The sequence below is a fragment of the Gossypium arboreum genome, chromosome 3 (genome assembly GCF_025698485.1).
Source record: "Gossypium arboreum isolate Shixiya-1 chromosome 3, ASM2569848v2, whole genome shotgun sequence".
Taxonomy (NCBI): domain Eukaryota; kingdom Viridiplantae; phylum Streptophyta; class Magnoliopsida; order Malvales; family Malvaceae; genus Gossypium; species Gossypium arboreum.
In genome coordinates, this window is record NC_069072.1 from 103,693,122 (window position 1) to 103,719,025 (window position 25,904).

Sequence of the window (25,904 nt, forward strand, 5' to 3'; positions counted from 1 at the left end):
GTAATTGGCCTATTTTTACCTATACGGGCAGGGACACAGGCATGTGTCTCTTCCGTGTTGCTCGAGGGCCATTTTGAAATGAGACTGGGTAGACCACAGGGTTGCACACATGGACGTGTGCCAAGACGTGTGGCTAAGTGAGTTTTGAGCACGGGCTAGACACACGAGTGTGTGACTGGCCGTGTAGCCCAAGTTAGTAGCCTCCCTAATTTGCACACGGCCTGGAACACGGGCCTGTCTTATGGTCGTGTGGACAAGTTAGTATGTATGCCCTGTTTCACCACGGCCTAGACACACGAGCGTGTCTAATGCCGTGTGAGGCACATGACCTGTTCACACGGGCGTGTGACCTTTGTAACTTAGAAAAAATTGTTTAGCACCGAAAATTTTTTATGTGTTTAGTTTAGTCTCAATCTCTTCCTAATGTATGTTTAAGGACACCATGTAGACAAGAGGGCTATGAGATAAAATGGCTAGGTCACATGGGTGGTACTAAGTGTTCATGTTCACCATGTGTACAAGAGAGCCGAACTATATGATGGGTGGAACTACGCGCTGAAACCACCAAGTATCGGAGACTCGATCCGAAGTGTTCAATGGGAAAATCGACTAAGTGAAATTATGTATGACCTTGTAATGATAAGTGTAAGAATACACATGTGTAACGTATGAGTAATAAGCGATATGTGACTGGAAGTTGGAAAAATTGTTAAGGATAAGCAAAGAATGCAACCAAAGTGTGAAAGATCAAAATTGATAATAAAACTGTTTGGACAGTCGCAGAGATGCGAATTTGAAAAATCACAAAAAATAGTAGAAATTTAATTAGAGGCTAAATGAGATATGAAATTAAAGCTTAATGAGTCTTTTTCACAAACAAAATCGGTGCTCCCACGGAGACACACTTAGGTGGATGAGCCCTCGATCCAATAACTCTTAAATTTGAGCTTTGAGTTCTACAAGCTCCTTTGGTGCCATTCTATATGGGGTGATGGATACCGGAGCTATACCAGGAAGGAGCTCAATCCCAAACTCTATTGCACGTTCTAGGGGTAACCCCGGTAGCTCCTCAAGAAAGACGTCTGGAAAATCCTTAACAGTCCTAATATCCTTTACCGAACATTTCCCAACTTCTAAAACACTGATGTAGGCCAAGAACGCCTCACAACCCTTACAAATCAACTTCTTAGCCCTTAAAGCAGAAATTACATTACTCAAATAGTTTCGTCGTTCCTTAATTACCACTACTTACTCATCTACCTCAGTTCTCAGTACTACCCATTTACTAGCACAGTCCAAACTTAGTATTTAACTAACGAGTCCATGCCCAGTATCAAATTAAATTCTCCAAAAGAGAGTTCCATCAGATCTATCGGAAAGATAACCCCTTGTATTTCTAAAGGGACGTCTCTAAACAATTTATTAACTTTTATGGACTGCCCCAACAGACTCAATATAGTAATTCCACTTGAAGTATTCTCAACCAGAATCCCCAAGTTCTCAGTAACAGTACAGGCAACATAGGAATGGGTAGATCCTACATCTATCAATGCAGTATAAGGTACACTGAAAATTAAAAATGTATCTGTAATAACATCTGAGGCATCTCCATCCTCTCAGCGATGAGTAGCATAAACCAGGACTTGCTGCCTCACCTCTGTGTGACCAGCACCTTTGCCTGGTGCTCCACGGCCACGACTCATACCATTTCCACCCCTGGCCTGACCATGGCCTCTCGGTGGCTGCTAAACACCTCTCGATGGCTACAGAAAACCTATCGGCGGCTAAACAGTACCCATACTAGTAGCTTGCATCTGACCTGGCCTACGTGGACAATCTCTGATGCGATGCTCTAAAGACTCGTACCTTAAACACGTCCCCATCTGCACCCAGCACGCGTCCTGTTGGCGTTTCCCTCTGATCACGAGGTTACATGATAGGTTTTAAATATTTATAATTACATGGGGAAGACAATGAATAGTACAGCCTATTTATAGATTTTGGGACACACAGCCATAGGACACGCCGTGTGCCCCAATTTCAGCCCATGTGTTTTACGTTTTTTTTATTTTGGTGCATCTGAAATTCGACACACGCCCATGTGCCTCGAGCGTGTTGGTTCACAAGGCCGTGTCGCATGACCGTGTCTAGCTTTGTTCGCTTCTCCCACGCTCGTGTGTTCAAGCCCCACGCTCGTGTTAATTTGACAGGTTCGCCCACGGGTGTTAGACACAGGCGTGTCGCACGCCCGTGCTATTTTAACAGGTTCGTCCACGGTTCCTCCACACGGGCTTGTTTTGGCAGGCTCGACCATGGCTATATCACACGTCCGTGGCAGTTTATCGTAGCCCGTGTTAGGGAAATCCTTGCCCTGTTTTCACACGGCCTTAAGCACGCTTGTGTTCTTGGCTGTGTCTCTGTGGAAACACCTGTATTCAAGATTTCTATTAGTAAGTTAGGAGTTAAATACCAAAATGTAAAGAAATTAATATTGTTAGTGCTCAGTTGCCTCCCGAGAAGTGCTTATTTATAGTCTAAGATCGACTTACCTCTTCAGTGAATGGTCATAGTGGTTTGAGGAGTTTATACTTCTCATTCCTGCTATCAATCTCATCAAAATAAGGTTTTAATCGGGTGTTGTTTACCTTAAAAGTGCCGAACTTGGTATGACTCACCTCCACCATACCAAATGGAAAAATACTGAGTACTGTAAGAGGGATTTCCTTTCTTCAGTGTGGTAGTGACAATGTGGGGATCTGCGGCATCTAATAAGACCTTATCACCAACCTTAAGTTGATTTGGAGAGGGGCTCATTTTGGCGTAGTTTTAGTTTGTCAGGTGTTCTTGGTTTGTGCATCAGCCATTCATCGAGTTCCTCGATTTGTAGTCTTCGATCTTCATGAATAGGTCCTCTAATATTGCTTGAGAACGACTCGTGTGCTTCTTTCAGACTCATTTTCTGCAAAGTAGGTTGCACCATATTGTTAGGTTTAGTAGAATGGTGTGGACCATTACCTTCAATGTTCGATGCGATGCCAGAATTACGAGCTTGAAGGGTGATCGTTTTGTCTCCCACACGAAGTGTAAGCTCACCTATGCCAACATCAATAATTGTTTTAGCAGTTGCTAAAAAGGGCCTCCCTAAAATCAAAGGGGTGTTATTATCCTCCTCTATGTCTAGAACAACGAAATCAACAGGAAATATGAACTTATCTACATTCACTAGTACATTTTCAATAATACCCCTAGGAAATCTTATAGTTTTATCTACCAATTGAATGCTCATCCTAGTTTGTTTAGGTTTCCCAAGACCTAGTTGCTTAAACATTTTGTAAGGCATGACGTTAATACTAGCCCCTAAATCAGCTAATGCATGATTTATATCTAAACTACCAATTAAGCAAGGAATTGTAAAACTCCCTGGATCTTTCAATTTGTGGGGTATCTTACTCTGTAGAATAGCTGAGCAAATTGCGTTTAGCTCCACATGCGACGCTTCGTCCAACTTCCGCTTATTTACTAAAAGCTCTTTTAAAAATTCATTGCATTCGGCATCTGTGACAGAGCTTCAATAAATGGTAAGTTAATATATAATTTTTTCAAAAGTTTAAGGAATTTACTGAATTGTTCGTTTGAGTGGTCTTTCCTTGTCGCGTTAGGATATGAGACACAAGGTTTATATTCTTCATTAACCATTTTGTTATGACTTATCTCACTTTTACCTTTGCTCACCACAGTTTCTTGCATCAATTCTGGCTTAGGCGCAATGAATCCTTCCTTATCTTGAGTACTAATTGCGTTGAGGTGTTCCCTTGGGTTAGGTTCAGTATTACTTGGTAAGCTACGTTGTGGTCATTTGGAGATTAGTTTTGATAGCTTGCCTATCTGAGTTTTGAGTTCTTGGATCGATGCTTGTTGATTTTTAAGTGCTGTCTCGGTATTTTGGAAATGGGTTTCTGACACTGAGATGAATTTAGAGTGTAACACCCCGTTCCCGAGACCGTTGCCGGAGTCGGACACGAGGGGTTTGCAGACTTAAATCACTTATTTGCACAGTTCATTTTAAATTTCCAGACGAGCTGGCTAACTGCGTCACTGTCACCTTAAAAATCATATCTCGAGTTCCAAAACTCGAAAACCAGTTCTGTAAATTTTTCCTGAAACTAGACTCATATGTCCATCTACAAATTGTTTTATAGAATTTTTTGTCAAGCCAATTAGTACAGTTTATTAGTTCAAGTCTCCCCTATTTCAGGGTTCGACTACACTGATCTTTGTACATTACGACTTGGATATCTCCCTGAACAGGGCTTCAATACTGATGCCGTTTGTTTTTATAGAAACTAGTCTCGAAAAGGAATCTATACATATATGGAATGACTTCTAATTATCTCTGGTTAATTTATAATGAATTTCCAAAGTCGGAACAGGGAATCCAGAAACCGTTCTGGCCCTATTTCCCAAAAACTTAAATATCTCATAATATACTATTCATATGATCGTTTCGTTACTTTCCTATGAAAATAGATTCATCAAAGTTCGATTTCATAATTTATTCACTGTTTAATTCCATTCCTACTATTTTTAGTGATTTTTCACATTCACGTCACTGCTGCTATCAGCATCTATTTTTAAGGTAGACTTTACCTATTACATAGTTTCCATGATTCAACTAGCCCTTTTAGCATATATAGCACAAAATATGATCATGATTAACCATTCCAATGGCTAATCGTTCCCAAACATTTCCATACCTCTTAATGAACATCATACAAGATGATTATAATACTAAGCTCAAAGTGTATATAAGCCATTTTCGCATAGCTATCCAAATTTATACAAAACCAAAGGGTCCATGACCAACAACAAAACGGGTAGTCCTATACATGCCATTTCAAAGTTCAACAAAAAGTGTACCAAAAGGGGGCCTTTGATAGTGTGGGTGACTTCGACTTCAATAATCCCGAGTCCGATAGCTGACGAACCAAAATCTATAAAACAGAGATTCAAAGAACGGAGTAAGCATTTAATGCTTAGTAAGTTTGAGCCATAAAATTAGACACAACTAAAGTGTAGCATTCATATGGCTAAACAGATAATTTCATATGCACAAATTCTCAATATCATACTTTCTTCACATTACCAACCCTTATATTCATACACAAAGATCAACTTAGCCAAAGGCGGTAGCTCATTTATCGACTGAGCGAATACTAATTGTAAGGATCAACTAATTCAATGCATATACGAGACATACCTCATTGCTGGGATTTTACGAGCATATTAATTGAAACTATTACAGCAAGGTCGCTCATTCCCAAGCCAAGTACCTTGGATTTAACCGGATATAGCTACTCGCTCAATGCCTTGGGACATAGCCGGATATAGTAACTCACACCAATGCCTTGGGACTTAGCCCGGATATAGTAACTCGCACAAATGCCTTGGGACTTAGCCGGATATAATAACTCGTACAAATGCCTTTGGGACTTAGCAGGAACTAGTCACTAGCATAAAATGCCTTGGGACTTAGCCGGTTATCATCCAAATATTTATGCACATATCAATAAATCATGACACATCTATATTTCATTTTCATAATTAGAGTTCAAACACAAGTCACGTATTAAGCAATCCCATTTTCGGCTCACTAGCCACATACAAACAGCATGGTTTAGTTTGCTTTATGACACGATCTCTATGCACATACGGCTACCCGTTATATGTATAGACTAATTAACTCAACATATAATTCAAGTAGAATCATCATATCACCGTATATTTGTTATGCTCATACGTCATGACTTAATCAAATCATAAACTAAGTCTCGTTACTCGAAAACTTACCTCGGATGTTGTCGAACGATTCCGATAGCTATTCGACCACTTTTTCCTTCCCTTTATCAGATTTAGTTCCCCTTTGCTCTTGAGCTTAATTTAACAAATAAATTGATTTAATCATTTGAGCATCGAAAAGAGGAACTCAAAGTACCTAGTCCATATATACATTAGACATTAAAGTCACATACATATGAAATCATGAATCAACTCAACATATTAACCCACACTCCCTTTTAGCCGATTGTCTAAGCCAAAATAAAAGCATCAATATGCTTGCCTCTAACCGAATACATGCAACACCAATCTTCTTTCTATGGCCGAATATGCATGTCTATGTTGAGGCCGATTGCAACACTTAACACATTCTACAATTATGGTTACTTGTATTGACTAAATACCAACTCGTTTTAAGTTCAAAACTCGGCTAATACACATTTATACTCTAGAAATCAAATACTAACATTTGCACTTCACCTTACTACCATTTTCATCCAAATAACATGATCAACAACCATGCTTCTCTTCTACTTCCTACCATGGCCGAATGCATCAAGACACCATACCACTTAAATTTTGGTCATGGGTTAAACAAAGAACTTAAGGCCTAATTCAAGAATGCTAAAAGAAAATCCACCACCACATGTATCATTACAAAGCTTCACATTTAGCATGCAAATGGCATCAATCACAAATCCTCCTTAGCGAAACTTAACCCATCTTCATGCCTCATCACCACAACATCAAACATCAACCAAGAAGACAACACCCATGGCCGAATATCATCTCCATCACATAGCAAAGATCTAAACCATGGGCTAGATAGAACTCAAGCTAACAAATAAATAAAATAAAATAAAATAAAAACATGCATGAATCTCATGGAACAACACCAAACATACCTCCTCCTAAACACCAACCAACAGAACAAGAAGCAAGAAAATCCTTTTTTCTTCCTTTCTCCTTAAAATTTTTGGCCAAAGATGTTCAAGGATGAACATTTTTTTTTGTTTTCTTTCTTCAATTCATGGCAATGGGGGGGGGCATGGGTGAGACAATTTTTTTCATCACTCCTCCCTTTGCATTACTTTAATCCTAACCCCTTTATTTATTCTTTCTAACATAACACACTAACACACTAACACAACATGTTTACAACATGTTTCCACCCATAGCATGGCCGACCACTATGCTTTAATTTTGGGTAATTTGACATGCAAACCCATCATTTTCACAACATGCATTATTAGGCCACTTTACATTTGCCTAGCGCATTTCTAAATTTTCTCACATAAGTTCTATTTGATAAAATTTACTTACAATTAACAAAATTCAAACATGAAATTTTCACACATGCATATGTACATATAATGAGCATCAACTATGACGGTTAATTATTTTTATGACTCGGTTTAGTGGTCCCGAAACCACTTTCCGACTAGGGTCAATTTAAGGTTGTCACATAGAGAGCATCTCCTCAAGGTTCGGTGTGACAGAATTAAAACGACCCTAGTCGGAATGTGGTTTCGGGACCACAAAATCGAGGCATAAAAATAATTTAATATTCATTTTGATGCCTATGATATGTGTTAATTCGTGTGTGACATTTTTGATGATTTGATTTAGGGTTATAAATGTGAATTTCACTAAAAAGGACCTAGTAGTAAACTTTGAAAGTAGGATAGGGAAATGTGTGATGACTAATTGAAGCATGCATGCAAAATAATGGTTTTGCATGTCAAATACCCTCTTTTATAAGTGGTGGCGGCCATGACAAAGGAGGATGGGCAAAACATGTCATAGACATGTTTTGTTGGTGCAATATGGGAGGAAACATTAAACTAAGGTGAGGAATAAAGAAATGAAAAAAAAAGAAAGGAAAGAAGGTGTGTGATCCCCCCATTGCCGTGAGTTGAAGAAAAAGAGAAAAAATTGTTCATCCTTTCTTTGAGCCAAAACTAGGAAGAAAAAGAAAAAAAAAAAGAGAAAAGAAAAGCTTCATCCTTTGGTTCTTCTTGGCGGTTTGAAAGGAGAAAGGTTGAAGATATTCGCCATATTTGCATCTAAGTTAAGGTATGTTTGATGGTGTTCCATGAGATTCATGCATGTTTTAGTTGCTAGCTTGAGTTCTAATTAGTCCATGGTTCAAAACTTTGCTATGTCATGGGGATGATATTCGCCAAGGTGGATTTTTGTTGATGCCATTGCATGTTAAATATGAAGCTTGCTAATGATACATGTGATGGTGGATTGATGGCTCTTGGACCTTCTTTTTAGCATTTTTGGAGTGAGACATTAAGTTCTTTGTTTAACCATGACCAAAATCGAAATGATATGGTGTTGTGATGTATTCGCCATGGTATATCCATAAGAATGATTTATGCTTATTGCATGGTAGGTAAGATTTGTGTTTTGGATATATGTTTGTATTTGGTTATAATCAACTTGAGATTCGCCCTTGCACCTATATGTATATATGTTTGCACATGATGTATTGGTATGACATATATACTATCTCAAGGTATATATTTACTTGTGATGATGTTTGGTTATGAAGTAAATGATAGATGTGTATTGAGCTACAATATGTAATGCATTAGTTAGTAAAATGTATGCCATTCATGTGTGGTATTAAACATGTAATTGGCCTCAACACCAACATGCATAATCGGCCACATGAATGAGTACCTAGGTTGATGTGTTGTTCGCCATGAGTAAGCATGTTGAAGGCTTTATCTTGACTTAGAAAATTGCTAAGGAGAGTACTAACAAATGTGTTGAGTTTAATTCATGAATTCGTACATATGTGACTTTAATGTCTAATGAATATATGTGGGCTAAGTACCTTGAATTTCTCTTGTCGATGCTCAAATGATTAAATCAATTTATTTGTTAAATTAAGCTCAAGAGCAAAGGGGGACTAAATCCGATAAGGGGAAGGAAAAAGTGAGCGAATAGCCGTCAAAATCATTCGACAACATTCGAGGTAAGTCTCCGAGTAACGACCCTACTTGAATTACATTGAAATGATTTGTCATATTATGGCAGATAGCCGAATGTGCGTAGGGACTACGCTGTAATGTCAATTGAAATCATGCTCTTTGTGTGTGGCTATTGAGCCGAAATTGGAAAGGTTTGATAAATGTTTTGTGGTTGAGCCTTAGTAACGAAAATGAAATATGGATGTATCGTGATTATTGATATATGTGTACATGAGCATTTGAATGATACCCGGGCTAAGTCTTGAAGGCATTTATGCTAATGATTATATCCGGGCTAAGACCCGAAGGCATTCGTGCGAGTTGTTATATCCGGGCTAAGACCCGAAGGCATTTGTGCAAGTTACCAAATCCGGGTTAAGACCTGAAGGCAATTGTGCTTGTGGTTATATCCGGCTAAATTCCGAAGAAACTCGGTTTGAAGGCGAGCATTTTGGTGCTGTAATAAATTCAATTAATACGCTCGAAAAACCCATACGATAAGGTATGTTTACATGTGCATCGGAAAAGTCGATTCGTTTGAAATAGTGTACGTTCAATCGACTAACGAACTTTCGGCTCTTAGATAGGTTGATACCTTGTGTGTGTATATGTTGATGAAGTGTGAAGTAAGTATGATTATGAGAATGTGTATTAATAAAGTGATTCATTTAGCTATGTGAACGTAATACTTTAGTCAAAGCCGATTTCATTGCTTGAAACTTACTAAGCATTAAATTGCTTACCCCTTTGCTTTGGCTCTTTGTTTTCTAGATTTTGTTCGTTAGCTATCGGATTCGGGATCATCGAAGTCGAAGTCATCCACACTATCAAAGCCCTTTGGTACTCTTTTAGTTGAACTCTGGATATGGCATGTATAGGACTACCCTTTGTTGTTTTTCAAATACTTTTTGTGATGTATGTGTATACAGCCATGCGAAAATGGCTCGTAGAAGTGGAGTATGGCATTAGACCATTTGTGTTTATGTATGTATATGTAACACCCCGTACCCGAGTCCGTTACCGGAGTCGAACACAAGGTGCACACGAACTTAACTTAATCATTTTCACTGTCCATTTAAAAATTTCCAGACAAGCTGGTTACTGCATCACTGTCTCCTTTAAAATCATATCTTGAGTTTCAAAACTCAAAAATCAGTTTCGTAATTTTTCCCCAAAACTAGACTCATATGTCCATCTACAGATTTTTTTATAGAATTTTTGGTCGAGCCAATTAGTACAGTTTATTAGTTAAAGTCTCCCCTATTCCAAGGTTCGACTACACTGACCTTTATGCATTACGAATTGGATATCTTCCGGTACAGGTCTTCAATACTGATTCTGTTTGTTTCTTTAGAAACTAGACTCAAAGTTGAATCTATACATATATGGAATGACTCCTAATAATCTCTGGTTAATTTACAATGAATTTCCAAAGTCGGAACGGGGGATCCAGAAACTGTTCTGGCCCTGTTTCACGAGAACTTTAATATCTCTTAACATATAACACATATGACCGTTTCGTTTCTTCCATATGAAAGTAGATTCATCAAGGTTCATTTACATAATTTATTCACTATTTAATTCCATTCCTACAAATTTTAGTGATTTTTCAAATGCTCACCACTGCTGCTGTCTGTATCTGTTTTCAAGGTAAACTTTACCTATTTCGTGGTTTCCATGGACCAACTAGAGTTTTGTCATACATAGGTCCACATATACTCATATTTAGCCATTCCAATGGCTGATCATTTGCCTAACACTTCCATTCCAGTCCATGCTCACATCATGAAACCATACATATATACATAAACACAAATAGTTTAATGCCATACCCCACTTTTACGAGCCATTTCCGCATGGCTGTACACACATACATCACAAAACGTATTTGAAAAACAGCAAAGGGTAGTCCTATACATGCTATATCCGGAGTTCAACTAAAAGAATACCAAAAGGGCTTTGATAGTGTGGATGACTTCGACTTCGATGATCCCGAATCTGATAGCTAACGGCGAAATCTATAAAACAGAGAAACAGAGAAAGCGGAGTAAGCAATTTATGCTTAGTAAGTTTGAGCAAGGATTCCAGCACAACAAAAGCATAGCAATCATATAGCTAACGGATAATTTCGTATGCACAAATTCTCAATGTCATACTTATTTCACATTCCAGCCCCTATATTCATACATAAGGGATCATCTTAGCCAAATACCGGAAGCTCATTACTTGGTGGCGAATATCATTCGAAGGAATCAACTAATTTCAAGCACATACGAACATACCTCATTGCTGGAATTTTTCAAGCGTATTAACTGAAATTTTTAAAGCAAGAACGCCGTTCTCGAATCACGTACCTTCGAATTTAACCGGATATAACGACTATCTCAAATGCCTTGGGACAAACCCCGTTATAGTAACTTCATACGAATGCCTTGGGACTTAACCGGGTTTAGTAACTCGCACAAATTCCTTTGGGCTTAACCCGGATTTATTAACTCGCACGAATGCCTTGGATCTTAGTCCGGATATGGTCACTTAACACAAAGCCTTGGGACTTAGCCGGACATCATTCAAATAGCCAAGCACAATTATCAATAAATCATGACACATTCAGTATTTCATTCTCATTAGCAAAATTCAAACACAAGTCACTTATCACATTTGCAATTTCGGCTCAATAGCCACACACAAAGAGCATGATCTAATCAAATCATAATCTAAGTTCCATTACTCGAGAACTTACCTCGGACGTGGTCGAACGATTTTGACGGCTATTCGACGACTTTTTCCTTCCCCTTATCGGATTTAGCTCCCCTTTGCTCTTGAGCTTAATTTAACAAATAAATTGGTTTTATCATTTGAGCATCGAAGAGGAATTCAAGGTACTTAGCCCACATATTTTCATTAGACATTAAAGTCAAATATGTGCGAAATCATGAATCAACTCAACACATTAGTTAGTACTCTCCTTAGCGGATTTTCTAAGCCAAGAATAGGCATCAATATGCTTGCCTCTAACCGAATGCATGCACACCATTTCCCTCATGTGGCGAATATGCATGTCCATGTTGAGGCCAATTATACACTTAATACCACACAAAAAAAAAAACAGCATACATTTTGCTAACTAACGCATTCCATATTGTAACTCAATACACATCTATCATTTCCTTTATAACCGAAACATCATCACAAGCAAATATACACCTTGAAATAGTATACATGTCATACCAATACATCATGTGCAAACATATATTCATGTAGGTGCAAGGGCCGAATCTCAAGTTGCTTATGTCCAAATATAAAGACATATCCAAAGCTCAAATCTTACTTACCATGCAACATGCATGAATCGTACTTATGGATATACCATGGCCGAATACACCACCACACCATACCGTTTCAATTTGGTCATGGTTAAACAAAGAACTTAGTATCTCATTCAAAAATGCTAAAAGAAAATCTAAGAGTCCTCAATCCCCATCACATGTATCATTATCAAGCTTGATATTTAGCATGCAATGGCATTAACACCACATCCACTTTGGCGAATATCATTCCATGACATAGCAAAGATTTGAACCATGGGCTAATAAAAACATCAAGCTAGCAACTAAAAACATGCATGAATCCCATGGCACAACCTCAAACATACCTTAATCTTGACACAAGTATGGCCAAACTTCCTCCTAATCCCCCTCCAAACCAAGCATGAAGCAAGAACCCCTTCCTTCTTCCTTAGAATTTCAGCTCAAAGAAAATGAAAAAAAAGATGAACAACAATTTTTTTTCTTCTCTTTTCCTCTACTCACGGCAATGGGGAGGGGGAGAGCCTTCACACACAATTTTTTTTTATTTTTTATTACCCATGCATCTTATTTTATTTCTCCTTACATAATGCACTTACAAAACATGTTTCATGACATGTCTTGCCCATATTCCCTTGTCATGGCCGGCCATCACTTGTAAAAAGAGGGGTATTTGACATGCAAGGCCATTGTTTTGCATGCATGCTTTAATTAGTCATCACACATTCCCCCATCATACTTTCAAAGTTTTCTACTAGGTCCTTTCTAGTGAAATTCACATTTATAACTCTAAATTAAAGCATCAAAAATGTCACACATGAGTTAACACATATTATAGGCAATAAAATAAATATTAAATTATTTTTATGCCTCGGTTTTGTGGTCCCGAAAACACATTCCGACTAGGGTCGTTTTAAGGCTGTCACAGTATATATGGTTTCATGATGTGACTATGGACTGGAATGGAAGTGTTGGGCAATTATCAGCCCTTGGAATGGCTAAATATGATCATAGGTGGACCTATTTATGACAAAACTCTAGTTGGTCCATGGAAACCATGAAATAGGTAAAGTTTACCTGAAAACAGATGCTGACAGCAGCAGTGGTGTTGATGTGAAAAATCACTAAAAATAGCAGGAATGGAATTAAATAGTGAATAAATTATGTAAATTAACCTTGATGAATCTAATTTCATATGGAAGGAACGAAACGGTCATAAGAGTTGTATGTTAAGAGATATTTAGGTTTTCGTGAAACAGGGCCAGAACAGTTTCTAGATTCCCTGTTCCGACTTTGGAAATTCATTGTAAATTAACCAGAGACAATTAGGAGTCATTCCATATATTTATAGATTCCTATTTGATTCTAGTTTCTATAGAAACAAACGCCATCAGTATTGAAGCCCTGCACAGGGAGATATCCAAGTTGTAATGCGCGAAGGTCAGTGCAGTCGATCCCTGTAACATGGGAGACTTTAACTAATAAACTGTACTAATTGGCCCAACCAAAAGTTCTAGAAAAAAATATGTATATGGAAATATGAGTCTAGTTTCAGGAAAAATTTACGAAACTGATTTCCGAGTTTTGAAACTCAAGATATGAATTTTAAGGCGACAGTGACACAGTAACCAGCTAGTCTGGAAATTTTTAAAGGGACTGTGGAAATAATTAAGTTAAGTCTGTTAGCACCTCGTATTCGACTCTGGCCACGGTCGCGGGTACGGGGTGTTACAATTTTATTGGTATCAGAGCTACGGTTTAGTTGATTCTAGGACTACCGTAATGCGTTTGGGTCTAGCTATACATGCCATTTTATGTGATTATTTGATAGTGTGGTGATTTCTGACAATTGAAATGTGTTTATTTATAGTAATGGATCCCGATCCCGACCGAGTGGTAGCTGATGATCTTGAGAGTGTAGCGCCTGCTCCCGCACAAGGGACAGCTCCGGCGGACTCTCAACATAATGCTAGTAATCTGAATGATGAGGCTAGGCAAGCTTTTTATAGCGTGATGAATGATTGGTTCAACCAATACATTCGAACTAACACTACTGTTCCACAACCTCCATTCCCAACAAACACAACCCCGCACCTACAATGCCTCGATGAATCGACCAAATAAGGTCAAATAAGCCCCAGTTGATGAATCCGAAAACATGGGGCTACCGAATTTAAAGCTACGGATAGCGACGATGCCGAAGCAAGCTGAATTTTGGTTGGACAACACTATCCGCACTCGATGAGCTATCTTGTACACCGATGAATGCCTAAAGTGTACTATCTCCTTGCTACATGATTACGCCTACTATTGGTGGAGTACTCGACTTCATTGTGCCCGAGAGCAAGTAACTTGGGAGTTTTTCCAAACTAAGTTTGGAAAAAGTATATCATCGAGATTTGTTGATCAAAAACGGAAGGAATTTCTTGAGCTTAAGCAAGGTTCTATGTCGATTCGATTACGAGCTAAAATTTGTTAGACTTAGTAGATACGCCGGGAATGTGTTTCGTCCGAGGGTGTCATGTAAACGCTCGAGGATGGGCTGAATGAAGATATAAAATGTTCGTTGGCATTCTTGAAATACGGGAGTTCGTAGTACTTGTCGAGCGAGCTTGTAAAGTCAAGAGCTTAGAAAAGAAAAACAAAAAGTTGATGTGGGAACCGGAGAGTTTCGTAAAAGATCCTCGGAAAGTCTCTTCAACAGCATCGAAGAAATTTCGAGATGATGTGGGCTGGTCTAGAGGCACCGGGCCTTTTAGACGAGATCGTGATCGACCCCAATGGGTACACGAGGCACTTGATCGCCGGTGTTGGGAATGAACGACGAGATAGAATGGAGTGCCGATGATTGTGGCAAATGGCATTCGGAAGTTGTAGATTCCATGACCGCTCTGTTACAAGTGCGGATCGATCGACCACTTCATTAAGGATTGCCCGAGGTTGCTGAGCAGAATGTAAATCGAGTGGGAAACCGGGCGCTACCAACGCCGAGGTAGACCATCTAGAAATACTGAGCAATGCTAGTGGTGGTCGAGAGGATCTAGAGATGCTACGACCAGATCCGAGGCTCGCGCTCTGCTAGGGCTTATATGCATACGCGCACGCGAGGATGCTTCCTCGCCGGATGTTATTACCGTACTTTCACTCTCTTTGATACTAATGTGATTGCTTTGATTGACCTCGGTTCTACTCATTCTTATATATGCGAAACCTTAGCATCCAAGAAGACTTTACCTATTGAGTCTCTTGAGTTCGTAATTCGGTGTCAAATCCCTTGGGTCGTTCGTGCTTGTTGACAAAGTGTATAAGAAATGCCCCTAGTAATTCGAGGTTCTGTTTTCCGCGGACTTGATGCTTTTGCCGTTCGATGAATTTGATGTTATTCTTGGTTTGGATTGGTTGACCGTGCATGATACGGTTGTGAATTGCAAAAGCAAGACTATGGATTTGAGGTGCGTAAATAACGAGATGATCCGAGTTGAGTCTACGGACTTAAAGGGTTGCCGTTGTAATATCATCAATGTTGGCCCGAAATATGTAAGAAAGGGCACAAGCATACCTTGCATATGTACTTGATGATAAGGAGTTAGAAATAAAACCGAATCTGTCTTGGGTGGTTTGCGAATACGGATGTTTTTCCGAAGAATTACGGGTTTGCCACCTATTCGGAGATAGAGTTTGGTATTGAGCTTGTACAGGACTACGCCAATTTCGATAGCTCCGTATCGTATGGCACCAACCAAGTTAAAGGAGTTGAAAGCTCGGTTGCAAGAATTGACGGATAGAGGTTTCGCTCGACCAAGTTTCTCACCTTGGGTGCACCAGTATTGTTTGTAAAAAAGAAGGACGGAACAATGAGGTTGTGTATTGACTATCGTCGGTGAATAAAGTGACGATAAAGAATAAATATTCGTTATCAGCGTATTAATGATTTGTTTGATCAACTAAAGGGAGCCTCGGTGTTTTCAAAGATAGATTTGAGATCGGGTTATTATCGATTATGGATTCGAGATTGGACGTACCCAAAAGCGCTTTCGAGCGAGGTACGGTCACTACGAGTTCTTAGTGATGCCGTTCGGGCTCACTAATGCCCTGCGGTATTTATGGATTTGATGAATCGGATCTTGAGACGATATTTGGACGGTTCGTAGTTGTGTTCATTGATGACATCTTGGTCTATTCAAGAAATGAGACCGAACATCTTGAACACCGAGATTAGTGTTGCAAATTTTACGGGATAAGCAGTTATATGCTAAATTCAGCAAGTGTGAGTTCTGGTTAAGAGAGGTTAGCTCCTTGGGTCATGTGGTATCGACATCGGGTATTCGAGTCGACCTGAGCAAAATTTCAGCCATACTTAACTAGAAGCCTCCGAGAAACATTACTGAGGTTCGGAGCTTTTTGGGACTTGCCGGTTACTACCGACGGTTTGTAAAAGGTTTCTCAATGATAGCCACACCCATGACGAAGCTTACTCCAAAAGATGTTAAGTTGAATGGACGGAAAAATGTCGAAAAGTTTTGATCAACTGAAAACTTATTTGTGGAAGCTCTAATTTTAGTGCGGCCGAATCGGGCAAAGAGTTTTTCATCTATAGTGACGCCTCCCTACTTGGGTTAGGTTGCGTATTGATGCAAGAAGGTCGAGTTGTGGCCTATGCGTTGAGACAATTAAAGCCACATGAGAAAAATTATCGACCCATGATCTCGAATTAGTCGCCATCGTATTATTACGAAAATATGGCGACATTACTTATTTGGTGAGAAGTGCCATGTGTATTCGGATCACAAAAGTCTCAAATATTTGATGACTCAAAGAGACTTAAATCTGCGACAAAGACGTTGGTTCGAGTTGTTAAAAGATTATGAGCTTGTCATCGATTATCACCCGGAAAGGCTAATGTGGTTGCGGACGCCTTAAGCGGAAATCACTTTGCTTGCTTTTCTGACGATGAATGTACACTTGTCTATTCTACCCGACAATGTGTTAGTAGCGAATTAAAGGCCAAACCATCATTGATTCATCAAATTCGTGAAGCTCAGAAAGTCGACGATGAGTTGGTTGCAAGACGGGCTGAATGTGTTCCGAATATGGAATTAGAGTTTCAAGTTGATGGTGACGATTGTTTGAGGTTCAGAAATCATTTGTGTATTCCAAGAAATTCAGAACTTATTTCGATAATTCTGAACGAAGCTCATTGTAGCCGAATGTCAGTCCACCCGGGGAGTACAAAAATGTACAACGACCTAAGATGTCAGTTTTGGTGGTATGGTATGAAACGAGACATTTCCGATTTTCTTTCGAAGTGTTTCATATGTCAGCAAGTGAAGGTGGAACATCAAGTGCCTACGGGTTTACTCCAACGGATCATGATACCTGAATGGAAATGGGATCGAGTAACGATGGATTTTGTATCTGGGTTGCCAGTGTCGGCAAGTAAGAAAGATGCGATTTGGGTCGTTGTTGATAGATTGACTAAGTCGGCTCACTTTATCCCCGTACGCACGGATTTTTCAATGGATAAATTAGCTGAATTGTATGTTTCTCAGATCGTGAGATTACACGGGGTACCTATTTCTATCATGTCGGATAGAGATCCGAGATTCACCTCACGATTTTGGAAGAAATTGCAAGAAGCTTTGGGTACCAAGTTGCATTTTAGCACCGCCTTTCACCCCCAAACCGATGGTCAATCCGGGCGGATAATTCAGATACTTGAGGATATGTTGAGATGTTGCATCCTCGAGTTTAGTGGTTCATGGGAACGATATTTACCCTTGATTGAATTCGCTTACAACAATAGTTTTCAATCAAGTATTAAGATGGCACCTTACGAGGCCTTGTACGGGCGTAAATGCCGTACACCATTGTTTTGGACCGAACTCGGTGAAAGTAAAATTTTCGGAGTTGATTTGATTAAAGATGCTGAGCAGAAAGTAAAAGTGATCCGTGAAAGTCTAAAGGCAGCCACAGATCGCCAGAAGTCGTACGCGGATCTGAAACGAAAAGATATTGAGTATCAGGTGGGAGACAAAGTGTTTCTTAAAGTTTCACCTTGGAAAAAGATACTCAGATTTGGGTGTAAGGGCAAATTGAGTCCGAGGTTCATCGGGCCATATGAAGTATCCGAACGAGTCGGTCCAGATGCATATCGTTTGATTTTGCCCCCTGAACTCGAAAAGATTCACGACGTCTTTCATGTTTCGATGCTTCGACGCTATAGATCTGATCCATCGCACGTAGTTAGTCCATCAGAGGTTGAAATTCAAGCCAATATGAGTTATGAAGAAGAACCGATTCGTATCCTAGCATGTGAAGTGAAAGAGTTGCGAAACAAAAGGGTTCCTCTAGTGAAAGTGTTATGGCTCAAACACGGGATAGAAGAAGCTACTTGGGAACCCGAGGACTCTATGAAAGAGCGATACCCAAACCTATTTACCGGTAAGATTTTCGGGGACGAAAATTTCTTAAGTGGGGGAGAGTTGTGACAGCCTTAAAACGACCCTAGTCGGAATGTGGTTTCGGGACCACAAAACCGAGGCATAAAAATAATTTAATATTCATTTTGATGCCTATGATATGTGTTAATTTGTGTGTGACATTTTTGATGATTTGATTTAGGGTTATAAATGTGAATTTCACTAAAAAGGACCTAGTAGTAAACTTTGAAAGTAGGATAGGGAAATGTGTGATGACTAATTGAAGCATGCATGCAAAACAATGGTTTTGCATGTCAAATACCCCTCTTTTTATAAGTGGTGGCCGGCCATGACAAAGGAGGATGGGCAAAACATGTCATAGACATGTTTTGTTGGCTAATATGGGAGGAAACATTAAACTAAGGTGAGGAATAAAGAAATGAAAAAAAAGGAAAGAAGGTGTGTGATCCCCCATTGCCGTGAGTTGAAGAAAAAGAAAAAAAATTTGTTCATCCTTTCTTTGAGCCAAAACTAGGAAGAAAAAGAAAAAAAAAAGAGAAAAGAAAAGCTTTATCCTTTGGTTCTTCTTGGCCGGTTTGAAAGGAGAAAGGTTGAAGATATTCGGCCATATTTGCATATAAGTTAAGGTATGTTTGATGGTGTTCCATGAGATTCATGCATGTTTTTAGTTGCTAGCTTGAGTTCTAATTAGTCCATGGTTCAAAACTTTGCTATGTCATGGGGATGATATTCGCCAAGGGGATTTTGTGTTGATGCCATTGCATGTTAAATATGAAGCTTGCTAATGATACATGTGATGGTGGATTGATGGCTCTTGGACCTTCTTTTTAGCATTTTTGGAGTGAGACATTAAGTTCTTTGTTTAACCATGACCAAAATCGAAATGATATGGTGTTGTGATGTATTCGGCCATGGTATATCCATAAGAATGATTTATGCTTATTGCATGGTAGGTAAGATTTGTGTTTTGGATATATGTTTGTATTTGGTTATAATCAACTTGAGATTCGGCCCTTGCACCTATATGTATATATGTTTGCACATGATGTATTGGTATGACATATATACTATCTCAAGGTATATATTTACTTGTGATGATGTTTCGGTTATGAAGTAAATGATAGATGTGTATTAAGCTACAATATGTAATGCATTAGTTAGTAAAATGTATGCCATTCATGTGTGGTATTAAACATGTAATTGGCCTCAACACCAACATGCATAATCAGCCACATGAATGAGTACCTAGGTTGATGTGTTGTTCGCCATGAGTAAGCATGTTGAAGGCTTTATCTTGACTTAGAAAATTCGGCTAAGGAGAGTACTAACAAATGTGTTGAGTTTAATTCATGAATTCCGTACATATGTGACTTTAATGTCTAATGAATATATGTGTGCTAAGTACCTTGAATTCCTCTTGTCGAGGCTCAAATGATTAAATCAATTTATTTGTTAAATTAAGCTCAAGAGCAAAGGGGGACTAAATTCGATAAGGGGAAGGAAAAAGTGAGCGAATAGCCGTCGAAATCGTTCGACAACATCCGAGGTAAGTCTTCGAGTAACGACCCAACTTGAATTATATTGAAATGATTTGTCATATTATGGCGGATAGCCGAATGTGCGTAGGGACTACGCTATAATGTCAATTGAAATCATGCTCTTTGTGTGTGGCTATTGAGCCGAAATTGGAAAGGTTTGATAAATGTTTTGTGGTTGAGCCTTAGTAACGAAAATGAAATATGGATGTGTCGTGATTATTGATATATGTGTACATGAGCATTTGAATGATACCCGGGCTAAGTCCCGAAGGCATTTATGCTAATGATTATATCCGGGCTAAGACCCGAAGGCATTCGTGCTAGTTGTTATATCCGGGCTAAGACCCAAAGGCATTTGTACGAGTTGTTATATCCGGGCTAAGACCCGAAGGCATTTGTGCAAGTTACCAAATCCGGGTTAAGACCCGAAGGCAATTGTGCTTGTGGTTATATCCGGCTAAATTCCGAAGAAACTCGGTTTGAAGGTGAGCGTTTTGGTGCTGTAATAAATTCAATTAATACGCTCGAAAAACCCATACGATAAGGTATGTTTACATGTGCATCGGAAAAGTCAATTCGTTTGAAATAGTGTTCGTTCAATCGACTAACGAACTTTCGGCTCTTAGATAGGTTGATACCTTGTGTGTGTATATGTTGATGAAGTGTGAAGTAAGTATGATTATGAAAATGTGTATTAATAAAGTGATTCATTTAGCTATGTGAACGTAATACTTTAGTCAAAGCCAATTTCATTGCTTGAAACTTACTAAGCATTAAATTGCTTACCCCTTTGCTTTGGCTCTTTGTTTTCTAGATTTTGTTCGTTAGCTATCGGATTCGGGATCATCAAGTCAAGTCATCCACACTATCAAAGCCCTTTGGTACTCTTTTAGTTGAACTCTGGATATGGCATGTATAGGACTACCCTTTGTTGTTTTTCAAATACTTTTTGTGATGTATGTGTATACAGCCATGCGAAAATGGCTCGTAGAAGTGGAGTATGGCATTAGACCATTTGTGTTTATGTATGTATATATGGTTTCATGATGTGAATATGGACTGGAATGGAAGTGTTGGGAAATGATCAGCCCTTGGAATGGCTAAATATGATCATAGGTGGACCTATGTATGACAAAACTCTAGTTGGTCCATGGAAACCACGAAATAGGTAAAGTTTACCTGAAAACAGATGCTGACAGCAGCAGTGGTGTTGATGTGAAAAATCACTAAAAATAGCAGGAATGGAATTAAATAGTGAATAAATTATGTAAATGAACCTTGATGAATCTAATTTCATATGGAAGGAACGAAATGGTCATATGAGTTGTATGTTAAGAGATATTTAGGTTTTCATGAAACAGGGCCAGAACGGTTTCTGGATTCCCTGTTCCGACTTTGTAAATTCATTGTAAATTAACCAGAGACAATTAGGAGTCATGCCATATATGTATAGATTCCTCTTTGAGTCTAGTTTCTATAGAAACAAACGGAATCAGTATTGAAGCCCTGCACAGGGAGATATCCAAGTTGTAATGGGCGAAGGTCAGTGCAGTCGATCCCTGTAACATGGGAGACTTTAACTAATAAAATGTAACAATTGGACCAACAAAAAATTCTAGAAAAAAATACATAGATGGAAATATGACTCTAGTTTCAGGAAAAATTTATGAAACTGATTTCCAAGTTTTGAAACTCAAGATATGAATTTTAAGGCGACAGTGATGCAGTAACCAGCTAGTCTGGAAATTTTTAAAGGGACTGTGGAAATAATTAAGTTAAGTCTGTTAGCACCTCGTATTCGACTCCGGCCACGGTCGCGGGTTCGGGGTGTTACATTCGGTTTCTTCTCTTGTTGATAAGGTGGCTGTTGAAAACCCTGAGGATTTTGTGGCTTTTGATTTCCTTGACCACCCTAGGAGAAATTTGGGTGGTTCTTCCAACCTGCATTATAAGTATTACTGTATGGATTGTTTTGCGGTCGAGGATTATTACCCATGTAGTTTAATTGCTCGATATCCATTTTGTGGCCATAAGGTTGGTATTCCTAATGGTTTTTTCTACCGCTACTTGCTTCGCATTGCATTACTGGGTGAACCTGTGAAGAATTAAGAAAACCATCAATCTTTTTATTCAAGAGTTCTACCTGATTAGAGAGCATGGTGACCGAATCGACGTTATAAACGCTGGCTGTTTTCATTGGCTTTGTCCTCATGACTTGCCACTGATTGTTATTCAGTGACATCTCCTCTATAAACTTATAGGCATCTTCCGATGTTTTGCTGTTGATGGTTACTCCAGCAGCTGTGTTAATCATCTATCTTATCGAGGGATTCACACCATTGTAGAATGTTTGAACTTGCAGCCATAGAGGTAACCCATGGTGAGGGCATCTTCAAACTAGATCCTTGTATCTCTCCCTTGCATTGTAAAGTGTTTCTAAGTCCATCTGCACAAAATAAGAGATATCATTACGTAACTTAGCCGTTTTAGCCGACGGAAAATATTTTAGTAAAAAGTTTTCGATCATTTGTTCCCAAGTAGTGATAAACCCTCGTGGTAATGAGTTCAACCACTGTTTAGCTTTGTTTTTCAGTGAAAAAAGGAATAACCGAAGGTGAATGGCATCATCAGAAACGCCATTAATTTTGAAAGTGTCGCAAAATTCTAGGAAATTTGCCAAGTGAGTGTTGGGATCCTCATCCTGCAAACCATCAAATTGAACAAACTGCTCTATCATCTGAATTGTGTTAGGTTTCAGATTGAAATTATTCGCAGCAATAGCAGGTCTAAATATATTTGACTCAGTTCCTATTACAGAAGGTTTAGCATAGTCATACATAGTGCGCGGAGCAGGATTTTGATTAACCGCAATTGCAGGAGGTAGCTGATTGCCTTGGTTTTCAGCCATCTCTTCAGTTGGGGGTTGAGTATCGTCTTCTTGCTCATTCTCGTGTATCTTAAGTTGCGCCTTATTTCTCTTTGGTTTTACGAACTGTACGATCGATTTCTTCGTCAAAAAGTAATGGTCCTGACGGGTTTCTTCTAGTCATAAACTATAAAAACCTTCCAAGAGAAAGAAAAATTAAATTAATTAGTAGTAATAATAATAAAATTAAATTAAATTGCAAGAAAAATAAATGGTTAAAGTAATAAAAATTTAGCGTTCCTAATATTTCAGTTCCCCGGCAACGGCGCCAAAAACTTGATTGTGAGGTTTCGTGATAGGTTTTAAATATTTATAATTACTCATTCTTGAACTAACTATTATCGCGATGTAGGAAAGTGTACCTATCGAACAATAGTATAGTTTTAGCAAGACCAGATTGTCGAACCCAAATGAACTAAAAGTACTATAATCATTGTCTTTTTGTTATCTAGCCTAAGAATAATGGGGTTTTGTTTTAATTAACTAATTATCTAAACTAAGAACACATAGAGAAAAGAATTGGGGAATTTCTTTTGGGAAAATTGATTGAATGAAGACAATACCTAAAGAAAAATCCACATAGACTTTACTTGTTATTTTGCTCCGACTCGGACGATTTATTCATTCAACTTGTTCCATAGAGATCCCTAAGTTATGTTATTATCCCTATTCAAGAATAATAACGTCTAATCCCTAGATTGAATAACTGAGACTTTTCTCTAATTAACACTCTAGGGTTGCATTAACTCGATCTATGGATCCCCTTATTAGGTTTCAGCCTAATCCGGCAAAATCTTGTCACCCTATTTCTAGGCGCGCAATCAACTCCGCTTAATTATGATAAATGTACTCTTAGGCAGGGTCTATTCCTCCTCTGAATAAGAGCTTAGTTTGAATCAGTATCCTGGATATTAAAACAAGAATTAAGAACACATAATTAATAACAAGTTAAATATTTATCATACGATTCAGAAAATAATAACAAGATTCATCTTAGGTTTCATTCCCCTTAGGTATTTAGGGGATTTAGTTCATAACTAAATAAGAAAACATCTCAGAAAAATAAAGAATACAAAACATAAAGAAAACCCAAAACTCTTGAAGGGAAATTGAGGAGAGATTTTCAGTCTTGATGATGAATCCGACTTCTGAGATGGATCAATCAGCTTCCTTGGAGTAATTCCTTACACCCCCTTCTCCGTCACCCTTTTTCTCCTCTTCTAGGGTGTATTTATAGGCTTTGGAATGCCTAGAAGAGCTCAAAAGTGGCCTTTTCCGAATTGGACTTAACTTGGGCTCTACAGGGACACGCCCGTGTGGGATTACTTCAGGCCGTGTTCAAGCCTATTAGAATGGCACGGGCATGTGCTATACCTGTGTGAGTCATGCTTCGATTCTGCCAGATTGACACGGCCGTGTGGTCTACCCGTGTAAGGAGGTCCAGGCCATGTTGATTTCGTACTTTGGCCTATTTTCTCTGTTTTTGGCCTGTTTCTCATTCCTTTCACTCTCCTATGCTCTCCTAAGTATAAAACATGAAATTAAAGCATTAGGAGCATCGAATTCACCAATTCTTATGGAAAATCATCCATAAAATGCGTTATACATAGGGTAAAAATATGTATAAATTACGGTTTATCACCCTCAAATAGCACAAGACTGCGGCCCAAAAGCAGCAACAGAGGGCCTAACTCTGACTGGCCCATCAACTCTGGCCTTTCTCTTAGGCTTCCCAGCTGAACTTGAGGGCTCCCAAACCCTCTTACTCCTACCCCTTTTCGTCTCACAATTCTAGCACTCAGCGCGCTTCACCTCCTCAATGATTTTTGCCTTTTCCACCAACACAGCAAAATCTCACTCCCACTGTGGAGCAATCAAAACTCGTAGATCATCTCTGAGGCCGTCCTCAAAATGAACACATCGCTCGTATTCTATTTCCACCATCTCACGCGCATAGCGGCTAAGTCATAGAAACTCAGACTCATATTCTGCTACTGACTTATCCCCTTGGGTCAAATTCAGAACCTCTCTCCTACGGGCATCCACATAACTAGCGCCCACATATTTCCCTTGGAATGCAGTTTTGAACAACTCTCAAGTCAACCGGTCAGGCTAAGTACCCTCTTTAACGGTAAGCTACCATTGATAGGCTTCATCTCGTAGCAAAGACACCGCACCTTTCAGTCTCTGCTCAGAGGTGCAGTTAAGGTCATCCATGATCCTCTTAGTGGCCCAATCCAATATTCAGCCACATTAGGGGTAACTCCAGCGATACCCCTAAAAATCTCAGCCCTATTAGACCTAAGTCATTCCATCACCGACCCACGTCCCATAGTACCAATATTGGGCCCAGCGATCCTCTCCAGAATTTGTAACATAGCTTGAGACAGTACGTCGTCCTCAGTCGCATGATCATGTGACCTTGTCACAATCACAGGTGAAGTCGATGCCTCTCTAGCTTCATTGTTAGGCATGTGACCCGATGCCAATGACCCAGCCCGAACACCTCCACGGCCTTCGCCACGGCCTCTTGTACCCCTTTCACAAGTACCTTTGGTGCTCATTATCATATTACACTTTTATCTGTATTAAAAGTTTTATGCATCATTTTATAGTTCCAGTGTTTATTAACAGATGTTTTATGAAAAAAACAGTATCAATAATTCAGTGTTTTCTTCTTTTCGCAAATCGCAATTTTACTACAGTCTCAGGTTACCCTAAACAATGTTTTTCAATATAGTCTATTGCCTATAATAATCTTAGTATTTCAATTTAAACAAGTAATAGTTTTAGAGAACTTACAAGATCAGAGCCGGAGACTCAGTGTACCACACATTTGGTAAGAATCATTTGTAACAGTTTTTTTCAGAGTT

At 39.0% G+C, this 25,904-nt stretch overlaps 1 protein-coding gene and 1 non-coding gene across 2 annotated transcripts; one reads left to right on the forward strand and one right to left on the reverse strand.

Moving 5' to 3' along the window:
- Positions 1-936: 936 nt before the first annotated feature.
- On the reverse strand, positions 937-25,248 carry LOC128290586 (uncharacterized). The gene is made up of 3 exons (XM_053026291.1): positions 25,172-25,248; positions 1,318-1,566; positions 937-1,192 (listed from the first exon to the last, which is right to left on the reverse strand). The coding sequence occupies exons 1-3, from the start codon at positions 25,246-25,248 to the stop codon at positions 937-939; spliced, it is 582 nt and encodes a 193-aa protein (XP_052882251.1).
- LOC128290822 (small nucleolar RNA R71) lies at positions 22,478-22,584 on the forward strand. Its single transcript, XR_008280607.1, has one exon. It is a non-coding gene; the product is annotated as a small nucleolar RNA R71 (small nucleolar RNA).
- Positions 25,249-25,904: the final 656 nt, after the last annotated feature.